This window comes from Vulpes vulpes, chromosome 3 (assembly GCF_048418805.1).
Source record: "Vulpes vulpes isolate BD-2025 chromosome 3, VulVul3, whole genome shotgun sequence".
NCBI classification, from domain to species: domain Eukaryota; kingdom Metazoa; phylum Chordata; class Mammalia; order Carnivora; family Canidae; genus Vulpes; species Vulpes vulpes.
In genome coordinates, this window is record NC_132782.1 from 130854130 (window position 1) to 130873649 (window position 19520).

At 36.8% G+C, this 19520-nt stretch overlaps 1 protein-coding gene across 3 annotated transcripts in view; it reads right to left on the reverse strand.

Moving 5' to 3' along the window:
• Positions 1–19520, reverse strand: part of MTF2 (metal response element binding transcription factor 2) — a 63311-nt gene that overhangs the window by 22963 nt on the left and 20828 nt on the right. Inside the window, exons 2-4 of one of the 3 annotated variants that reach the window (XM_025996510.2) lie at positions 3641–3657; positions 3459–3560; positions 3245–3326 (exon numbers count right to left, since the gene is read on the reverse strand). Coding sequence is in view for 1 of the 3 variants with exons in the window: in XM_025996509.2 (XP_025852294.2) it covers positions 3245–3326; positions 3459–3657 (281 nt within the window). In the remaining 2 variants the exon portion in view is untranslated. Of the gene's footprint in view, positions 1–3240; positions 3327–3458; positions 3658–19520 lie in introns of all 3 variants that reach the window. The other 2 variants (XM_025996511.2, XM_025996509.2) reach the window with 2 other exon arrangements.

Below are 19520 nucleotides of genomic sequence, written 5' to 3' on the forward strand. Positions count from 1 at the left end.
AAATTATTTCCTTAGGCATTTTTACTCCAAAAACAATTTTATTATTAAAAAACAAAAACAATTATATTCTACAGAATTTAGAATATGATTTTAACGTTCTAACATCATTATTCCCAGTATTCTATTCTCATCAATTTCATAGTTAAACTACACAGTATATTCATTTGTCAACAATAATAAAAATGTACCATTATGGGCAATCAGCCGGCCAGGTATTGTTAGGCTCTTGACATATATTACTTTGTTTAATTCTAAAATTATTACATAAGTATCTCACTTATAGAGAGGAACTGAGGCTCAGAAAGATAAACTAACCAACCCAAGGACTCTTAGAAAGTATCAAGGCTAGGATTCAAATCCAGATATGCCAGAGTCCATACTCTCTCCACTGTGAGTTCCTTCCTTCTTTTCATTATTTTGTCCTATTTTTTCTATCAAAAGTATTATTCACACTGCTATTTTCAAAATTATAACTTCTAATAGTTGTATAATATTAAATCCAGTGGAAATAACCAAATTTACTTTATTATACCTCTACTCTTAGATCTGTAAGTTAACAAATTTTTTATTTGTTCATTTTTTGCAGTTTTTCTTGTCTTTTGGTCTCTCGTCCCCTCTCCCTATCTCTCCCAGGCATTGTTTACTTCTTTGTACACCTGGAAGGACACAGCCTCCATAGCTTCTAAGTTTATGATTCCAGTCAGGAGAGCAACCAGACTGAGCCTGGCACCTCTCAGTCCAAGTCTGCAATTCCTGAAAAAGGACTGACAGCCCCAGGTTTTGTCTTAGGTATATCAATTTTGTTGTTTTTGTTAAAATAAAACTACAGTAAATACTTTCCACCTACCTTTTCAATTTGAATTATTTCTTTTGAATAAACTGCTAGAACTGCATATGCAGTATCGATTAAAGAATATAAAACATAAATGTAATTGTTAAAGTAATATCCAAGATAAAAATTATTTTCACAGAAACCATAATATTGTTAAATTTTAAAATCCTTTTAAATTTGTTTTAACCTATCTCCCTTTTGTAATGCACTTTTCTTTCACTACTAACATGACTATATATTTTTCCTTATTTACATAAAATTTTTAAGAGTCCTACTAGACAGGTGAAATTAATCCAATTTATCAAGTTATTTTGATATATATCTATTGTTAGCAAGTTTCTTACAGAAAGAAAATTACTAAAGCTACTCTCCTACATTGAAATCTGCCATAGTGCAGTATTTAGTTTCACTTGGTCATTCTATAACAATTACATGTGTGCTTTTTGGGTGCTATAAAGAGTTAAATAGGGGTGCCTGGGTGGCACAGTGGGTTTAGCATTGGACTCTTGGTTTAGGCTCAGGTCATGACCCTAGGATCATGAGTCTGAGGTCTGCATTGGGTTCTGTGCTCAGCACAGAGTCTGCCTGAGTTTCTCTCTCTCTCTCTCTCATTCTGTCCCTTTCCCCTATGAATGGGCACACACTCTCTCTCTCTCAAATAAATTTAAAAAAAAAATTTTTTTTAAAAAGGGTGAAATAGCTAAGGAGTGATCCTTTTTTTCTTTTCAATTCTAAGGATAATAATTTTTAAGAAGCCAGTCAGCAAAAACAATCACAGACCACTTAGCTGATAAACTGGGTGCAACACATATTGGACAGTACCTCTTACTGTAACAACTTTCTATATGTACTACTGGCATTTTTCTTCCTGTCTGGAAGGAAGGAGTGGAGAGAGGGAAGAAAGGAGACAGAAAGATCTATTTTTAACCTGCAAGAACTCTGGAAAGTTGAGAGAGTCACATAACTAACAGGGGAACAGAAGCAGTATAACATGTTTCAGTCCTACCACAGAGAAAAACTCAAGTTTACAAACTAAGAAAGAAAAAATTCTGTATGCAGGGTAACAAGACCTGCTCAGTATCACTACTGTTGGAGAACTATCCTCCTATCCCTTTCCTCATTGACTCAATTTCAGGTTCAAAACATAATTTCAGTACTTTAAACTGATTAGTCTTAAAAAACTATAAAGAATTTGTCTTAAAAGATATTTTACTAGAGTTACGAGCTATTGAGTTCCCCACAAAAGCCTGAGTACCAAACCATGTATATGGTAATTAGAAATTCTAATTCTTTTACCAAAACTTTCTTAGTCTTTAAAAAAATTATGAAATGAAGAAATAGAACACAGTAGTAACCTACCACAGAGTTCCACTTAGGATTCAAATTAAAAACCCAAGCACTAAGTACTTTAGAAAGATATCCAACCTTCAGGGAAAGAAAATTTACGTCTCCTTTCTACAAGATATGAAACACAGGTCTTATTGCAATTAAAAAAAAAAAAGTGGGGGTTTGGTATACAACTAAAATACTTAGATTTTTTTTTTAATATTTTATTTATTTATTCATGAGAGATAAAGAGAGAGAGAGAGAAGCAGAGACACAGGCAGAGGGAGAAGCAGGCTCCATGCAGGGAGCCCAACACAGGACTCGATCCCGGGTCTCCAGGATCACACCCTGGGCTGAAAGCAGCACTAAACCACTGAGCCACCCGGGCTGCCCAATACTTAGATTTGTAATAGTCATAATTTATAAATCACTTTTCATGAAATATCTAGAATAACACGTTTATATGGCAGATTCAAAGGGCATACGTAATTATAGAAATTATTACAATAATAAAATAGAAAGCATTACAAGAAACATACCTATAACCAAACCAAGTCATACCTGTATTCATTTTTACTTCTACACAAATACAGAATAATTTTTCCATCTAAACATTAAAAATTCTAATTAACTGATCATTTCAAATCATTCTTATTAATGAATACTTCTAATACTCTAAACCTGTTTAAAATACCCTAATTTCCCCCAAAACATCTGGCAAATAGTATGAAATCAATAAATACTAGCTCTCTGCATTACTTTTACTAATATAAGCAAGTAACAGTTAAGTTGAAGCCCAAAGTATTTCCATATCAGTGGCTAAAAATTTTTCTTCAAAGTTATTAGATGGGTCCTAACAATAGTTCATAGATGTGCATCACTGATGCATCTGTTCTTTAGTCTATCTCTACTCTAACAAGAATAATCCCTGTTCTTACAGGGCCAATAACATAGATTATAACTCCTTGAGGACTGTGAAGAATACATTTTCTCAAAGGTGATTCAGAGTTACTCAATAGAAAATGACAGGCTAAAGGAAATCAAATTTTAGTGTAAATCATGTTCAAGAGAAATAGTAGCACCTGCCTGTTTGAATGTCCTTCCAGAGAACCCAGGATTTAGAACTGTCTTCAAATATGATGAAGCAGCTCTGTTTCAATATGTTTATCTGAAATATAAAGGAATTATGGTGATTTTCTTGTAAGTCAAAAACTAAGTTTTGAAGTTAAATTTATAATTCAAAATTATTAAAAGTTTACTGCAAAAAAAAAACAGCAAAAGATATATAAATGTAACTTGCCTTTTTGATAGTTCCAAGATAAAACAAGCCATCTGACCATCTAGCTAGGACATCCTGACCCTCTTCAAATTTACATGCTGGCTTTTTGACTTTATGTCCATCCTGTAAAGACAGCTTGGTCAAGGATGTTGGGGTCTTTTGGTTTCGACGTAAAGGAGACCGCTTGTGGACCAGTGAATTACCTGCCCCTGTAGAGTCTCTGTTTAGGAAATAAAAGACCATATATAAGATTAACTTACTTATAGAGCTTATTTATGATATGCTTTATATATTAATCAAAAATTTTGATTTATTAAGAACCTTAAATTGGAGAAAAATATAATAGGTAACCTCAAATCACAAATGCTCTCTAGGAACAAATAACTTTAAAATGGTAGATGTTCTCAATATTCATTCAGTGCCTACTTTTACTGAGGCAAGAATTCAGCAACCACTCCAAGATCACACATATTCAGGTCAACTATTATCAATATAACAGCTCTAAACTGAAGTAGGTAAGCCACAGTCTTGAGCAAAGGATGCCTTAAATCTCATGACTGGGTTTAAATAAACTAAAAGAAGTTACATGGCACATTCCATAAGCCCATGAGAAAGAATAAAAATGATTAGGCCACAGGTAGTAAAAACACACTGACCAATGACTTTGGGGTGGTTAGATATATTCAACTCATTGGAAGAGTAGTGATGACCTCCTTTCAGGGAACCCTACTGAATTAAGTCTTGTATATTAATGAGAACATGTCCCAAGTCCCTCAAATACAAAGATTAAGAGTTTATAAAAATTAAGAACTACCAATTTCACAAAATCATATTCAAACGAGAGGTATAACATCACTTACATTTTTTAACCGAGACTCCAAAATTGTATCCCAAAAATACATTATAATTTGCATATTAATTATTCCATAAACAGCACAGCATATCCATAGCATAACTACTCTCAACTTTTCTCAAAGGTAACAAAGTACTGTTTGTTTTGTTCCACTTTCTTTACTTAGATGCTTTACTAATTAAACATACAACAATGTATAAAACTAGACAGTAATTGAAAAGTAGATAGTATAAAAGTTAAGTAAAAATAAAACAAGTAGGGACCCCTGGGTGGTTCAGCGGTTGAGGGTCTGCCTTTGGCTCAGGGCATGATCCTGAAGTACTGGGATCGAGTCCCACATCAGGCTCCCTTATGGAGTCTACTTCTCCCTCTGCCTATCTCTGCCTCTCTCTCTCTGTGTCTCTCATGTATAAATAAGTAAATAAATAATCTTAAAAAAACAAACAAACAAGCAAACAAGTAGGTGGGACACCTGGGTGGCTCAGCGGTTGAGCAGTTGAACGTGTGATTCTGGAGTCCCGGGATTGAGTCCCACCATCAGGCTCCCTGCACGGAGCCTGCTTCTCTCTCGCCTATGTGTCTCTCATGAATAAATAAAATCTTAAAAAACAATTAACAATAAATTAACAATTAACAATAAAAATATAATAATATAAAAATATATATATAATAAATAAATAAATAAATAAATAAATAAATAAATAAATAAATAAACTAAAAAATAAGTAGGGAAGAAAAAATGTTTCAATAGCTAGGAATTGGAACTACCCTACTGCAATACCTAAGAATACACAAATTCAAGGAAATTCTTGTCATCAGCTTGAACATGGATGAACCTTGAAGACATTTTGCTAAGCAAAATAAGCAAGACAAAAAGAACAAGTATTGCATAATCCCACTTATATGATGTAATTAGAGTATCAAATTCATTGAGACAGAGAGCAAAACGGTGGTTGCCTGGAGCCAGGAGGAGGTCAGCATGCAGAGCTGGTGTTTAAAGAGTAGTACAGAGTTTCAGTTTGAAAGATACTGTATTTTTTTTCAAATTTTTATTTAAATCCCAGTTAAAAAATAACATCAGGGTGGCTTATTGACCCCTGTAGAGTGGCTTAGCGGTTTAGCGCCGCCATCCACCCAGGGTGTGATCCTGGAGTCCCGGGATCAAGTCCCACATCAGGCTCCCTGCATGGAGCCTGCTTCTCCCTCTGCCTGTGTCTCTGCCTCTCTGTGTGTGTGTCTCTCATGAATAAATAAATAAAATATTTAAAAATAAATAAAAATAAAAAATAACATCACATAAAATAAATTCCAGTTAGTTAACATACATTGTGATATTATATTCAGGTGTAGAATTTAGTGATTCATCATTTACATACAACACTCAGTGCTTCACAAGTGCCCTCCTTAATACCTATCATCTATTTAACCCATTCCCCCACCCACCTCTCCTCTAGTAATGAAAGACCTACTACATTTTAAAGATATCTTAAGGAATAATGATTGGTATCTTCCCAAATTTGTTGAAAACCATTAACCTGGGGGTACCTGGTAGCTCAGTAGGTTGAGTATCTCTGCCTTCAGATAAGGTCATGATCCCAGGTTCTGGGATCTCTCTCTCTCTCTGCCTCTCCCCCTATTCATGCACACACAGACACACACTCTCTCTCAAATAAATAAAAATCTTAAAAAAAAATTAATCTGCACATCCAAGAAGCTCAGCAAACTACAAGTAGGACAAATGGTAAAACGACCTAAAGTATCTGCCATATACCCAAGTTAGTCCATTTCAAGTAAAAATAATAGTCCGTGAAAAAGCTGCTACTTCAGCTGACAACTAAAAACAATGACATAAATACCTTATGTATACTTCCTAGTTCATCTCACACGACATTAAAAATCTAAACTCAGGGGCACCTGGGTGGCTCAGTGGTTGAGCGTTTGCCTTTGGCTCAGGGCATGGTCCTGGGGTGCTGGGATAGAATCCCATACCGGGCTCTCCATGGGGAGCCTGCTTCTCCCTCTGTCTATGTCTCTGCCTCTCTGAGTCTTTCAAGAATAAATAAATAAAATCTCAAGGGAAAAAAAAAAAAAGAATGTTCTTAAGTGAAACAGGGTTTTCTCTGTGTGTGCGGGCACGTTGATGTATATGGAGGGTTTTTTGTTTTTGTTTTTACTGTAAGTGCTCAACAATAAAGAATATTGTCTTGTTTATGCTAATGTACACAGAAGTTTGACCAAACATTGTTTTCATGCCATCTATACAGAGATCAACACAGTGAAGAAGGCAAATAACATCTAAGTATTAAGAAAATAATTTTGATCTTTCAGACTTCTACAAGGATCTATTGTAGTGATGGATGTAGTGTAGTGTGATCCATCTCACACTATGAGAACCATGCTCTAAATAAAAGAATATATGTTACCATGTATCTAAATAAAGGGACTATGTCTGCCAGAGATAGCTGTAAGGAAAGGCATTTAGTATGATGATTAAGGAGTTAAAAGTCTGACAAGATGAGTGCTAGAGAGAAAAAAGGAGAATGAATAACTACGATTAATCTTACCAACAGGAGTGCTCAATGCTAGGCTGAGAATCTTCTTTCACTAGACACTAAACAACTTATTGCCTTCAAATCACAATATGAAAATGACTCATATCACAGTAAGTACTTTCTGGAAAACTATAAATCCAGGGCACCTGGGTGGCTCTGCCGGTTAAGCTTCTGCCTTCAGCTGAGGTCATGATCTCAGGGTCCAGGAACTGAGAACCACATTGGGCTCCCTGCTCAGCAGGGAGTCTGCTTTTACCTCTGCTCCTCCCCCCACTTGTGTGCACAGCAAGCAATATAATTAATTATAGGTGAAAAATGACTTAATAGAATGCCAAGGTGGCTACTCGGACCTAGAATCTTCCAATTCTAGACTGGAAAATGTACAAAAATCAAAATTGCAAACATTCCCAGATTGGTTTTGTATGCTATGCTATTGCTTCAACAGATTCTTTTTCACAACTGTCTCCCACCTTACTCTCTTAAAATGTTGTAAGGATCTTTGAGGGAAAAGAGAACTAAAATTCCCTTGTTTCCTTATGCTCCCTGCTCCCTTCCACCACACTCCCATTTTCTTTCCTCCCATTCAGAGCCAAACCTTTGGAGGAAATTTACACACTCCCAACTCTCTCTACTATATTCTTCCCCATTTACTCTTCAGCCCACTGCAACACAAATCACTGTTCCCTCACTCAAATACTCCACACCAAAAACAGGGAATGTGTCTGTCTTACAATGCTCTGCATAGGTCATGATACATAAAAGGTAGAAAGGTTATATGGAAATGTATAATGTTGAAGCAATTCAAGAAAAATCTATATTTAAAGAGTTAGATTACTCTGCATCACTTGCCATCAGGGAAATACAAATCAAAACCACAATGAGATACCACCTCACACCAGTGAGAATGGGGAAAATTAACAAGGCAGGAAACAACAAATGTTGGAGAGGATGCGGAGAAAAGGGAACCCTCTTACACTGTTGGTGGGAATGTGAACTGGTGCAGCCACTCTGGAAAACTGTGTGGAGGTTCCTCAAAGAGTTAAAAATAGACCTGCCCTACGACCCAGCAATTGCACTGCTGGGGATTTACCCCAAAGATTCAGATGCAACGAAACGTCGGGACACCTGCACCCCGATGTTTCTATCAGCAATGGCCACAATAGCCAAACTGTGGAAGGAGCCTCGGTGTCCATCGAAAGATGAATGGATAAAGAAGATGTGGTTTATGTATACAATGGAATATTACTCAGCGATTAGAAACGACAAATACCCACCATTTGCTTCAACGTGGATGGAACTGGAGGGTATTATGCTGAGTGAAATAAGTCAATCGGAGAAGGACAAGCAGTGTATGTTCTCATTCATTTGGGGAATATAAATAATAGTGAAAGGGAATATAAAGGAAGGGAGAAGAAATGTTGGGAAATATCAGGAAGGGAGACAGAACATAAAGACTCCTAACTCGGGGAAACGAACTAGGGGTGGTGGAAGGGGGGAGGAGGGCGGGTGTTGGAGGGGAATGGGTGACGGGCACTGAGGTGGACGCTTGACGGGATGAGCACTGGGTGTTTTTCTGTATGTTGGTAAATTGAACACCAATAAAAATTAATTAAAAAAAAAATAAAGAGTTAGATTATTTCTTAAAATGATTGCATGCACAAATAATCTGTTTTGTTCTGAATAAACAATAGAATCTAATTCACATACCACAACAAATACAATCTTTTATTCACATAAACATGAAGAACATAAATCATACAAAACTGCATTAATAAACTGGTATTTATGGAAAGTATTATCCTTTTAGAATTTTTGCCCAAAGAAACTAACAAAAAATAAAGCAAGAAAGTAAAGCAAATGACCTATAATATAGCACAACTCAAACGTAATAAGGATAAACACTACATTTATTCCTCCCCCAAGGTTATTTCACCCATTATTGTCACTGATTACTTCCCTCTTCTCTAGAATGTGACCTTTATTAGAAGCCAAATTAGTTTTTCTAATTTTAGAATTTATTATTTCCTTTCTGATTAAAGGTAAACATAAAATGGTAAATAATACAGAAAGAGTGGAAAATGAAAAATTTCCATGTTACTTCCTCCCACAAAAGAACTGTTAATCTCCTGACTTTTCCTATGTAAATACCACATATAAAGACATAATTAATGTTTTAATAAAGAGCGGAATATTAAATATACCGTCTATAACTTTTCTCATACATATAGTAATGTATCTTGACAATGTTATATCCATTTATGTAAGTATAAAACAAAAGTATGTAAGATAATTGTTTCTTCAAATGCCAAGCTACTTTCCAAATACAACCCAACTGAAGAACATTTAGTATGTTTTCAATGTTTTACTATTACAAGCAATATAAAGCTCATCCTTTTACATTTTTAAGTGTTTCTGCCACTACATGAGATAAATTAATAAAAAATAATTACTGTATCAGAGAATATACACATTTTTCCTTTTTTGCTGTAGAAAATTACAAACATATGCAAAAGCAGACCAAACAAGTATAACAAATCATCAGGTACTCACCACCCAGTTTCAATTATCATCTCACGGCCAAAACTACTTCATTTAAACACCCCATTTTACATTATATGTATTTTAAGTTACAATGTCAAATGAATCTCCAAAAAAGTAGTCTCACTGACACTACCACAACAGTACTTGAAGGCCCATACCTTCACCAACAGTATTTATCCTTTTCCTATTCGACAGACAACACACACATACACACACACAGATTTCTATCTATAGTTCTATTATTATTAGAAAAGGATGGGATCCCTGGGTGGCGCAGCGGTTTGGCGCCTGCCTTTGGCCCAGGGCGCGATCCTGGAGACTCGAGATCGAATCCCACATCAGGCTCCCGGTGCATGGAGCCTGCTTCTCCCTCCGCCTGTGTCTCTGCCTCTCTCTCTCTCTCTCTCTCTCTCTCTCTCTGTGTGTGTTTGACTATCATAAATAAATAAAAAATTAAAAAAAAAAAAAGGATTTTTTCCACAGGTTTGTTAATTTGTATGTCTTCTGAAACAGGAGATATCCTGTCTTTTTTTAAAACTGAAATGTTGGGATCCCTGGGTGGCGCAGCAGTTTGGCGCCTGCCTTTGGCCCAGGGCGCGATCCTGGAGACCCGGGATCGAATCCCATGTCAGGCTCCCAGTGCATGGAGCCTGCTTCTCCCTCTGCCTGTGTCTCTGCCTCTCTCTCTCTCTCTCTCTGTATGACTATCATAAATAAATTTAAAAATTTTTAAAATAAAATAAATTAAAAAAAATAAAACTGAAATGTTCATCTTTTTCATAATGACTTAAGAGCACCTTATATATTATGAATAACACTTTGTTATACATGTTGGAAATACTTTTTCTAGCTCACACACTACAAAAGTGCCATAACAAAGACTTTTTGATAGGAGGATCAGTACTTAGGGTGCTCAGCTGGCTCTGGTCAGTTGCTACAAAGCTGTATCTCTCCTCTTGCATTCAGGCTAGGCTGCCTTGCCTGTTTAAGGAATCAGACCAGAATACACACACACTCAGCTGTCAGAAAGGATGAACACCTACCATTTGCTTCGATGTGGATGGAACTGGGAGACATTACGCTGAGTGAAATAAGTGGAGAAAGACAATCATCATATGGTTTTAATCATATGTGGAATATAAGAAATAGTGAACGGGACTACAAGGGAAAAGAGGGAAACTGGGGAAAAATTAGAGGAAGTCAAACCATGAGATTCCTAACTCTGGGAAACAGAGGGTGGGGGAAAGGAGTGACTAGGTGACAGGCACTAAGGAGGGCACCTGATGGGATGAGCATTGGGTGTTACATTATATGTTGGCAAACTGAATTTAAAGAAAAAAAAATCAGATCAGAGAAAATTTAAACAGAAAACCAAAGCAAATAAAGTAGTTGGTGTGCTTGCCCTTTCCTTAAGCTGTGTACTCTCAACCTCTGTTGTTGGGTTATGTAAGGTGCCCATGTTCTTCTCAAGACCCATCAAATCTCCAGTCCATGCCTTTTTGTTTTTCATGTTACTAGTGCCAATAATACTGTTGCTTCTCCCAAATGGAGTTAGATAAAGTTAAATTTCATTCTACTGCCAAGTAAAGTGCATATCCCCCACTTAACAAGGAAACTATCTGAATATTACATGGGAGACCACAGACAGTTAATTTCTTTTGTCTACAATAATCTATGAGGCCAATATTGAAAAACATAGATTAAGAACTATCTTCTCAATAAATGGCAAAAAAATATGAAGAAATTTTACTTTCAGGTTAATTATTTTTCCTTCAATAAATATTTAGTAAGTATCTGTTCTAAGCCTGGTGAATAAGATAGTCAAGGTCTCTATCTTCAGGGTCCAAGATTTTGATAGGGAAGACTCAACTAGACCTTCCTTCTTAAGTCTCTTTTCCTGATTCAACCTCACCCACCTAGTTCAGGTTAGATGTTCTCTTGGTATGCAATAGTTCTCCCATCACTGTATTTCACATACTGTGTTCCAATTGCCTTAGTTATCTTCATCTACTCTCCACTTCCTCAACAGTTTGTATTCAGAGGGAAAATGTCCCATTTTGTTTACCATTCCTTCCCCAGACCTAGCCTAGTGCCAGAATGTATTAAGAACATAATCAATAATCAGCAAATTACCAATAGTTAACTGGTAATTTAATTAAAGGCAATCTCTTAAGAGCCAAATGCCACTACCCCAACATAGGACTTATCTCCCCATAAGGAACTTTCATCCCTCTGCTGCTGAGTTTCCCCTCCTATTCTCTGATAACCCAATCAGTCATGACTGATCCCCCCACTAAGTCTCTAGTACCCTTATCACTACTCTTCAACCCATGAAGTTCCACTTGGCAGCAAAGGAAGGAAAACCTAGTCTCACTTTGCATTGTCACCCTCCAGTAGAACATTTCTCTCACTGACTCACCCTACTCCAAAAAGTCAAAAGAGTATGCAATTGCAGGAAATAACAGGCAATGCTACAAAAGAGAAGAAAATACTGATTGCCACTATCCTTTTATCTGTCCCGTCCTAACCAATCTCATCTCTTAAAAAACAAAAGCTGCCATCTATCCCAGGCTTTTTCACACAATTTCTTCCCATCTCAGGAAAAAGTAGTACATGTGTGGGTGAATCACATGTGAACAATATAACATAACCTAACAAGTGCCACATTTGGTGAGATTTTTCACAACGATATGGTTAAACTCATGAGGCTGTGCAGGGCTGAACCAGGGCCCAGGTGCAAGCAGAAGACAATCTACTGAAGCTTGGGCCTGGATTAAAGGTATGGGAAAATAATTCTCTTTCATCTCTTGCAGAAGGTGTAAGTAAAATGAAGCTTGAGGCTGGCTAAATTCTTTTTGGTAGAGATTTCCTTGAAAGTAGAACATCAAAGAGGACCAGGGTCAGACTGAGAAAATAGAAATCATAAAGCAGGCACCTTAATGACTGGCTCTACTCTAATCCTTAGTTTTAGAAATTATAAAAACATAACAATGCATATTTTTAAAATTTCAAGTAGATAAAAAGGTTTAAAATGAAATGCAATAGTTGCCCACCCATCCCTTCCTACATCTCAATCTTGCTCTCCAGAGGTTGGTGCTTTCTTTCTTAACTCTTTCAACTATTTCTTCTGGGAGGTTACCTCCGTAGCTCTAAATAATGTGCATGTGCTTATATTTCTCTTTTTAATGGATCTATTTCAAGTCTTTTTTTAACTTTTTAAAAAAGATTTTATTTTACTTGAGAGAGAGTGATCGAGAGAGAGAGAGAGAGAGAGAGAGAGAGAGAGAGAGGGAACACTATTAGGAGGGGGAAGGGCAGAGGGAGATGGAGAACCAGACTTCCTACTAAGCAGGAGCCTGATGCAAGGCTCAATCCCAGGACTCCCAGGACTGTGACCTGAGCTGAAGGCACTTAACTGACTGGGGCGCCCACGTGCACCTCACATCTAACTTATTATAAAAAATTGCAGGGGAGATCCCTGGGTGGCTCAGCGGTCTGGCACCTGCCTTTGGCCCAGGGGCGATCCTGGAGTCCTGGGATCGAGTCCCGCGTTGGGCTCCCAGCATGGGGCCTGCTTCTCCCTCCTCCTGTGTCTCTGCCTCTCTCTCTCTATGTCTATCATAAATAAATAAATAAATAAATAAATAAATAAATAAATAAATAAATAAATAAATAATCTTTTAAAAAAATTGCAGGGCACATGGTTGGCTCAGTGGCTGAGCAGCTGCCTTTGGCGCAGGTCATGATCCCAGAGTCCTGGGATCAGTCCTGCATCAGGCTCCCACAAGAAGCTTACTTCTCCCTCTATGTCTCTTTGTCTCTGCGCCTCTCTTTCTGCGTCTCTCATGAATAAATAAAATCTTTTTTAAAAAAAATGTAACTACCAACTCCCAAACTCTACAATCTTATTGGACTAATTTCATGAAATCAATAATGTGTTGATATGGATGGAACTGGAACTGGAGGGTATTATGCCAAATGAACTAAGTCCATCAGAGAAAGACAATTATCATATGGTTTCACTCATATGTGGAATATAAAAAATAAGGAAAGGACCCACACATAAGGGAAAGGAAGAAATGAGTGGGGAAAAATTAGAGAAGCAGACAGACCATGAGAGACTCCTAACTCTGGGAAACAAAAAAGGGGTGCAGAAGGAGAGGTAGGTGGGGGAACAGGATAACTGGGTGACAAGCATTAAGGAGGGCACATGATGAGCACTGGGTGTTATACTACATGTTGGAAAACTGAACTTAGATAAAATATTAATAAATAAAATTATGTTTTAACTAATTAAAACTATAAATATTCATCACTGCAAAGCTAAATGGCACACTTCCATCAAACAATCTTTCTTACTTTTTTTTTTCCTGGAATTGCTTATTAACGTGTTCCTTTGTTTCCTTGGTTTCAAATTGTCAAGAATTTATTAAAACCTTTTTCTCTACAGGTAACTCTTGCTTCTAGAGCTCTCCATATTCCTGCACCACTCTGCACTGATTACTCTCTAGGCCTTATCATCTTCAGAGTTTCTCTTATCACTCTATTTTCTTGATTACATATTCTTTTGTTGGAGCTACGGCTTGCAATTAAAGGATATATACATGTACATTTTCTTTTTTATAACTTATTTATTTTATTTTAGAGAGAGTGAGAACAAGTGAAGGGGAGGTCAGAGAAAAAGGGAAAGACAGTCTCAAGCAGACTCTGTCCTGAGTATGGACCCTGATGTGGAGCTCGATCCCAGGACCCTAAGATCATGACCTGAGCTGAAATCACCAGACACTTAACTGTGTCATCAGATGCCCCTACATGTACATTTCCTGAGCCTTTATGTATCTAAACCTATCTCAATCCTAAACTCATGATGGACTGTTTCCTGGATATGGAATTTGATGTTGAAAATATTTTCCCTAAGAAGTTTGATGATGTACCTATATTACATTTAATATTCAGCACTGATGATGAAAAATCTGATACCTCAGTAGAGGTATTCACTAAGAAATGAGTAAGTCATAGAGATAAAAGGTACAATAGGGAATATAGTCAATGACATTGTAAAAGCATTGTGGGGTGATAGCTACACTTATGGTGAGAAGAACATAATGTAAAACTAATATAATATTGTGTGTCAACTCTATGTCAAAAACCCACAAAACCATAAAAATAAAATCAGAAATGAAAGAGAAGACACTAAAACTGATACCAGAGAAATACAAAGGATTACTATACACAATTATAAACCAATAGACAATCTAAAAGAAATACATTGCTAGAAACATACAACCTACCAAGACTGAATCATGAAGAAACAGAAAATCTAAACATACCAATTACCACTAAGGAGATCAAATCAGTAATCAAAAACTCCCAAAAAAACCGAAGTTCAAAACAAGACATCTTCACTGGTGAATTCTACCAAACTTTCAAAGAATCTTCTCAAACTCTTCCAAAAAAACAGAAAAAAAGATAACATTTCCAAACTCATTAATGAGGCCAGTATTATTCTGATACTAAACCCAGACAGGGATGCCACAACAAAAGAAAATCACAGGGTAATATTCTTGAACACTGATGCAAAAATCCTCAATAAAATATTAAGTAAACTGAACTCAATAATACATTAAAGGAATCAAACACCATAATTATGCGGGATTTATTCCAGATACAAGATGGTTCAACATCCACAAAAATCAATGTGATACACCACACCACAAATAGAGGATAAAAATCTTATGATCACAACAGATACAGAAAAAGCATTTGATAAAAGTCAACATTCATTTATGATAAAACTCTCAACAAAGTGGGACTAGAGGGAACACATCTCAACATAATCAAGACCATATATGACAAACCCACAGCTAACTCATACTCAGCAGTGAAAAGCTGAAAATTTTTCCTCTAAGATCAGGAACAAGACAAGGATGCCCTCTTTCACCTATCTTTCTCAACATAGTATTGGAAGCAATAGCTGCAGCAATTAGGCGAGAAAAAGAAATAAAAGACATCCAAATTAGAAAGGAAGAAGTAAACCTGTTACTATTTGCAGATGATATGATGTTATATATAGAAAATCCCTAAGACTCCACCAAAAAACTGTTAGAACTAATAAATGAATTCAGGATACAAAGTCAATATACCAAAATCTGTTGCACTTCTATACACTAGTAACAGACTATCAGGAAGAAAAATTTTAATTTTCATTTATAAATTGCACTGATAAAATTGGCAAATATCTGGGGAAGAATAACCAGGAAATCTAGGAAGTAGTTGGATAAAAAGATGCACAGCTCAGAAAGAAAATCAGGTTTGGAAATAAAGACTTGAAGTCATGAAAACAGTGATGGTATTTGGAGCCCTGAATAAAAATGAGAAGAGAAATGGAATGAGAACTTTACTATAGTAAAACAGCAAAGTGAAAATTCTCTGCCCCTTCTCATGCTAAAACAAAGAGAAAAGAAAAACTTAAAACCACTCCATCTTCAATCATACTAGACTATAGGTGAAACTCTAAATCACAATATACGAAAATGGAAAGCAGCTGAAATAATAAACACTGACAAAATGGAGAAAATTAAACTTAAGCACCCAGGAGGGAAAAAAAATGATGAGAAACAACCCACTTGTCCCTCAGAACCCCAAAGACTGAAGAACTGGTGGCACCGGACTCAAAAGACAGAGGTCAGGTGAGCTCAAAGAATAGAAGAATATGTGGAAGTCTGCATAAAAGGACAGGTGGATCCCTAGTCACATCTTGTATTTATATATCATATCAGGAGATGGAGAAAAGCTTATCCATTCAAAGAACTGAATAAAGGGAAACAGAAAGCACAGAGAGAACAAGTAAAGTACTTACTGAAAATGGGGTAAGTTTTCTTTATGAATATATTCAAGGGGCAGCCCTGGGTGGCTCAGCGGTTTAGCACCTGCCTTCAGCCCGGGCGTGATCCTGGAGACCCGGGATCGAGTCCCACGTCAGGCTCCCTGGATAGAGCCTGCTTCTCCCTCTGCCTGTGTCTCTGCCTCTTTCACTCTCTCATGAATAAATAAATAATATTTTAATAATTAATCAATTAATTCAAGCCATTACGTGAAAAAGACATGAATTTAAAAATACATTTTTCAATACCTAATAAATAAATGGATCTAGGCATTGAGTACCAGTGGCTCTAACAGCACAAGAGAAACAACCACTATATGCTTCTTGGTGGGAGAAGACCACACCTATGAAATAGTCTTGCAAAAAAAAAAAAAAAAAGGCAATCTGGGATAACTTCTAGATCTAACCACCAATTTATAGAAAATGCAGAGAAATGACGTTCAACTGTACAATACAGATGTAATCAGCAAAATCCAAGTTGGGAAATCTACATGTCAAATGACCTAGTTTCTTCCACAAATAACCTGCACCCCAAAATAATTAAATTGAAAAAAAGAGAAAAGTAACAAAGATTTAAAACACTTTTTTTTTTTTTTAAGATTTCATTTATTTAAGAGAGAGCACACAAATGGGGCGGGGGGGGGGGTAGAGAGGAGAGAGGAAGAGGCAGACCCCCTGCTGAGTTCAGAGCCCCATCCAGGGCTCAATCCTAGGACCCCGGAATCATGACCTGAGCTGAAAGCAGACACTTAACCAGGCACCCCTAAGGTATATATGTTTAAAAGATGCTCAACATCCCTAATCTTCAGGGAAATGCAAATCAAAACCACAATAAGATATAACCTTAACATCTGTTAAGATGGCTAAAATTTAAAAAAAAAAAAAACAAAAAACCAACAACAAGAAATAATAAGTGTTGGGAAGAATGTGGAGAAAAGGAGGCCTCGGGGATCCCTGGGTGGCTCAGCGGTTTAGTGTCTGCCTTCGGCCCAGGTCATGATCCTGGAGTCCCGGGATTGAGTCCCACGTCGGGCTCCCTGTATGGAGCCTGCTTCTCCCTCTGCCTGTGTCTCTGCCTCTCTTTCTCTGTGTCTCTCATGAATGAATGAATGAATGAATGAATGAACAAACAAACTAAAAAAAAGAAGACGTAAGAAAGATACATTTAAAAAAAGAAAGAAAAGGAGGCCTTGTGGTGTGTTGGTAGGAACATAAATTGGTATAGCCACTGTGGAAGATAGAATACAGTTTCCTAAAAATATTAAAAATAGAAATACCATATGATCTAGTAATTTCATTATTGAGTATCTATCCAAAGAAAATGAAAACACTAATTCAAAGATATATGTGTCCCTATGTTTATTGCAGCACTATTTACAGAGGCAAGATATGGAAGCAACCCAAGTGTCTATCAATAGATGAATCAATAAAAATGTGGTGTATATACACAATAGAATATTATACAGCCATTAAAAGGTTGAGATTTGTGCCATCTGAGACAACATGGATGGACCCAAAGGGTGTTGTACTAAATGAAGTTAAACAGAGAAAGACAAATATCATATGATTTCACTCAAAAATGGGGAGGGAGGGAACAATCAGACTTGGGCACCTGTGGGGGACTCAGTTAAGAATCTAACTCTTGATTTTGGCTCAGGTCATGATCTCAGGGTTGAGAGACTGGGTACCACCTCCTGCACCACACTGGGCATGGAACCTGCTTAGGATTCTCTCTCCACTGGAGTACCTGGGTGGCTCAGTCGATTAAGCTTCCGACTCTTGGTTTTGGCTCCGTTCATGATCCCAGGGCCCTGAGAGCAAGCCCCACATCTGGATCCACACTCAGCACAGTCTACTGGAGATTTTCTCCCTCTCCTTCTTTCCCCTCTGCCCCACCACCCCCAAAAGAAAAAAAAAAAGAATCAGATCTATTAATTAATACACAGAAAAAACTGATAGCTGCCAGAGGGGAAGGGTGAGAGTTGGGCAAAATGGGTAAAAGGGCAGTGGGAGACACAAGCTTACAGTTATTAAATAAATAATTCATGGGAATAAAATGCACAGCATAAAGCCTACAGTCAATGATACTGTAACAGCAATATATGGAGACAGACAGGAGCTGGAGCTACACTTGTGGTGAACATACTATAATATACAAATTTGTGGAATCACAAGTCTATAAAGATTTATCACCCAAACACCCTTTTTTGGGCCTTAATAGACAATACCAAAGAGAGGCAATAAACAAATAAAAGACAGACATGGGTTGCAAAGGAATCAACACAGGGGAGATACAAAGGGAATTCCCAGGGTGACTGTGAAGCTTGAGCCCCAAGACTAAATCTGTACAGTTAAATCTAGAAAGCAAGTCCAGATTAGAGAAGAACTCCAGAAGAGCTCCAGGAAAGTATCTCTAAAAAAAACATATGTAACTGATAAATTACAGGACAGATGGGCAGTATAGAAAAGTAACTGCTAGACAAATGCAAACTGCAAGTAAATGCAAGACATTTTACAGAACAGTGGAAAGACGTGTGAAGATCTCAATGTTCAAAAAAAAATAAACACACTGTATTTTTTCAATGAGGAAAACTTTAAATCCGATTGTGTAAGAAAGAAATGTAATCCCAGAAAAAATAGCTAAAAACAGCTAACAAATGTTTAGCACAGTTCTAAGAATAACTCGTTTAACTGCATGTAATAACTCATGTAATAACTCATTTAACTATGAGCATTACTTTGCCATGTCAATATTCCATGTGGCTCATACTCAATGTTTATATAATCATACAAAGGAAATTTTTTGTATAAGTGTATTGAAAGAATAGAAAAGACTATGATAGAAATTCCTCATCTAACGTTATTGAAAAAAAAGCCCAAAATTGATGAATCAAACAAAGCAATGTTTTACTCAGGAATATAAAGAAATAGCTTAAGAGTTAAAAAGCAGTTGCCTCCAAGAAAGGTAGAGAGAACATATCAAAAGCTCACATATTTTTAGAATTTTATAACTAGAGCTTGATGTTTCACACTCTCAGAAAGTAATTTTTTTTAAGACTTTATTTATTCATGAGACACAGAGAGAGAGAGGCATAGACCTAAACAGAGAGAAAAGTAGGCTCTCTGCAGGGAGCCTGATGCGGGACTTGATCTCAGGACTCCGAGATCCTGTCCTGAGCCAAAGGCAGATGCTCAACCACTGAGCCACCAAGGCATTCCAAAGTAGTATTTTAATTTAAAAAAAATACTACGTG